Below are 3,606 nucleotides of genomic sequence, written 5' to 3'. Positions count from 1 at the left end.
CACTATTGTTATAATTAAATTTATTTATATATAAAATTTTAAAAATAAATTTATTTTATTTTATTTATATATTCAAATATTTAAAATTGTTTATTTTATTTAAAGTTTTTAATAATTTAAAATATTTATATAAATATTTATTTTATTTTTAATGTTTAAATTTATTATATTTTCAGTACTCTTTAATAGTTATTTTATTTATACATTACCATATTCAAAATTAATTAATTTTAATTTATTTATAAATTAAAATATTTAAAATAAGAAATAAAACTAAAAATATTTAAAATTTATTTTGATCTAACAATAATTATGATTTAAAAATGTTTAGATTAAAATATTTATATTTTATTTATTTAATATTTTAATATATAAATAAAATAAATAATAAGTAAATAATATAGAAAATATTTTATTCAACTCAGAAATATTATTTAAGTGACATGCTATTGATGTGAATACTACATCATAAAAAATAATAAAAACAAAAAATCATAAAAATTAATTAATAAAATGAACAAAAAATTTGGTTTTAGCTGAAATGACTAAAAATTCATTTTAGCCAAATTAAAAGAAGTAAAAATATATTTCAACTTAAAATAAAAGATAAGTGTATAATCTCATTGCAAATTTAACATGAGAATTATTATAATAAATGATAGTATAGTAAATCCTATAACTAATTGACTAAATTATTTTTCAAGAGAAGAGTCATGTTGGTAGTAGTAAAGTATGTGAATGCCATGACGTTCTACATTATATTATATGAACAAATTATGAGTAGGAAGAATGTGTAGCGGTTTGAAAGTGAGAAATGAAACCAATGTCACTATTCCCAGTCAAATATATAAAGCAAGGAGTACTTATCGATCATCATTGAGAGGTCCGTACACAGAAATGCAGCATCTGTTGAAGTTAATACAACAAGAAAATTATGTGCATTGGACAAGAAGACGGGAACATTCTGATATTTTGAGAGATATTTTTTGGACGCATCCTGACTGTATAAAGTTGTTAAACACATTTCATTTTGTTTTGATATGTGATAGCACATAAAAAACAAACAGATATCGGTTGCCATTACTTGAAATAGTCAGTGTCACTTCTACTAGTTTGACATTTTCAGTTGGGTTTGCTTATTTGGAAAAAGAGCGACAAGATAACTTCATCTGGGCATTTGAGAAGGTACGAATGTTGTTCAAATCTGAGTCTTTGATTTCTAAAGTTATTGTGACTGATAGAGATCTTGCCATGATGAATGCGATTAGTGTTGTGTTTCCTACTTCAATACATTTGCTATGTCGTTTTCATATTGAAAAAAATGTTGGGGCAAGATGCAAACAATATGTCAAAAAGGATAGACAAGAAGAAGTAATGGATTTATGGAAAAAGATTGTCTATTCGACTAGTGTGGAAGAGTATGATAATCATTTGCAACAATTTGAGCTATTGTGTGCCGATATTATTCTTTTTGTTGATTATGTGAAAGATTCATGGTTAACACCTTACAAAGAAAGGTTTGTCAACGTTTGGACCAATAGAGTGATGCATTTGGGGAACACAACATCTAACAGGTATTTTTAAAATATGAATTGTGTTGTTTTAGCAAACATGATTTACTAGTTTATGTGATTTGTTTTAATTTGTGTTATTTAATTTATTTGTAGAGTTGAGTCTGCTCATTGGAGATTGAAAAACATGCTTCAAACTAGTTTTGGTGATTTGTGTAAAAGTTGGGATGCAGTGAATATGATGTTGAAGAACCAAATATGTATCATTCAGTCTTCTTTTCAGAAAACCATCAAGGATGTTGAGCACGGGTATAATTCACAATTTTTTCAAAATCTACATCACTGTGTATCAAGAAAGTGTATGAAATTAATTGATAACCAGTTGGAAAGGGTGAAGATTGTAGGCACTAACAAAACAGAATGTGGTTGTTCAATTAGAACAACTCATGGATTACCATGTGCTTGTGAGTTGGCTAAGTTGCAGATAAATGGTAATGCTATCCCTTTAGATAGCATTCATGATTTTTGGAAACAGTTAAGCATTGCACATGAATTAGAGGATGAAGAATCTTTATCAGATTATGACTTTTCTGAAGAGTTGGAAGCAATGAAAGCGTACATGAAGACACACGATATTATAAGTCAAAGGATATTCAAGGCAAAGGTGCGTGAAGTTGTATTTCCACATACCACATCAATACTTGCACCACCAGAGAAAGTGAGAACCAAGGGAGCAAGTAAAAAGAAGAAAGAATTTGATACTCCTCGTGATCCTTCATATTGGGAGTATGTTGATGCCTCTCAAGAATCTGCAAAGGCAAGGCAACCATCTCAATCATCTCAACGTTCTGCAAGGCAACAATCTCAATCATCTCAGCATTCTTTTAAGACACAATTTCCTACTTATATACGTCCGTATATTGAGGACATAGTAGATGTTGTGGCTGATGGAAATTTTGGGTTTCGTGCAATTGCAGCATTGCTAGGTTGGACCGAAGAATCTTGGGCTTTAGTTCGATCACAATTGGATAAAGAGATTGGTCTACATAAAGATGTTTATTCTAATGTTTTTGATGACAATGTTGAATCAGTGCGGAACTCATTGAAAATATCAAAATTGGGTGCTCAAGGAAAAGATAAGTGGATGTCTTTACCAGACTTGGGTTACGTGATAGCAACACTATATAATGTCATATTGGTGTCGTTGTCTCGTAATCTGAATATGACATTTTTCCCGCTAAACAAATCACCATCGAAAGAGACCTTTGTTCACTCATTAATAGCAATTGGATTTGTTAACGAGAATCATTGGGTACAGGTAAAATTAATGCTTAATGTTGTTAAATTAATGTTAAAAAATTTATTATTCAGATAAATTAATTTGTAACCTTTTTTTTATTCAGATCAAATTGAAGTCTGATTGTCCTTTGCCACCTACGTCACAAAAATGGAAAGACTTTTGTAGTGACACAGCAAAGAGTTGGGAAGTAGCTTATGCAGCACGTATGAAGCATTGGGAACGCATTGATCCATCATTTATCAGATCATCTTGTATTTCATTAAATGAAGATTAGAATATGTTGTGTATCTACGTTTATGGATTATTATAATATTTTGTTTTATCATTTTCAGTTTCTTTTATTATGAATTAACTTAAAATAAATGCGAATTTACATAACACATAACACAATCACTAAACATATCACATAATCCCAAAATATCTCAAATTACAGTACATAACACATAACACAAAATATATCAAATAACTAAACATCGTACATAAGACATAACTCACTTAAAATCTCATAAATTTCACTAAACGGCTCTACCAAGTTAATGCCTCTACGTACAAGCTCAGCTGTTCTACGATCTCGGTCAGAAGATGACGGACAAACATGTGCAGCAGATGATGTACCCACATATGCAGCAGATGATGGATGGTCAGAGGATGTACCCGCATGTGCAGTAGACCGAGGAATGATTTTGTGCAGTAGACCGAGGAATGATCAGAGGATGTGACACAGACATGTACCATGGATAATAGTCCTCAGTGACCTCTCCAGGAAAACTCGCAACATGATATAGCCTCCGAAAC

The 3,606-nt window shown here is 30.1% G+C and overlaps 1 protein-coding gene across 1 annotated transcript; it reads left to right on the top strand.

Annotated features, from left to right (window-relative positions):
• Positions 1–689: 689 nt before the first annotated feature.
• LOC113785056 (uncharacterized) lies at positions 690–3,090 on the top strand. The gene is made up of 3 exons (XM_027331400.2): positions 690–1,574; positions 1,668–2,829; positions 2,915–3,090. The coding sequence occupies exons 1-3, from the start codon at positions 1,192–1,194 to the stop codon at positions 3,083–3,085; spliced, it is 1,716 nt and encodes a 571-aa protein (XP_027187201.2). The 5' UTR covers positions 690–1,191; the 3' UTR covers positions 3,086–3,090.
• Positions 3,091–3,606: the final 516 nt, after the last annotated feature.

Source organism: Cicer arietinum, chromosome 4, assembly GCF_000331145.2.
Source record: "Cicer arietinum cultivar CDC Frontier isolate Library 1 chromosome 4, Cicar.CDCFrontier_v2.0, whole genome shotgun sequence".
Taxonomy (NCBI): domain Eukaryota; kingdom Viridiplantae; phylum Streptophyta; class Magnoliopsida; order Fabales; family Fabaceae; genus Cicer; species Cicer arietinum.
This window is presented reverse-complemented; position numbering and strand designations above follow the sequence as displayed.

What these genes read in the sequence shown, in the direction of transcription:
- LOC113785056 (XM_027331400.2), top strand. Translation starts at nt 1,192, where the DNA reads ATGTTGTTCAAATCTGAGTCTTTGATTTCTAAAGTTATTGTGACTGAT. An exon ending in GGGAACACAACATCTAACAG is followed by an intron (nt 1,575 to 1,667) that starts GTATTTTTAAAA and finishes ATTTATTTGTAG; the next exon opens with AGTTGAGTCTGCTCATTGGA. An exon ending in ACGAGAATCATTGGGTACAG is followed by an intron (nt 2,830 to 2,914) that starts GTAAAATTAATG and finishes TTTTTTATTCAG; the next exon opens with ATCAAATTGAAGTCTGATTG.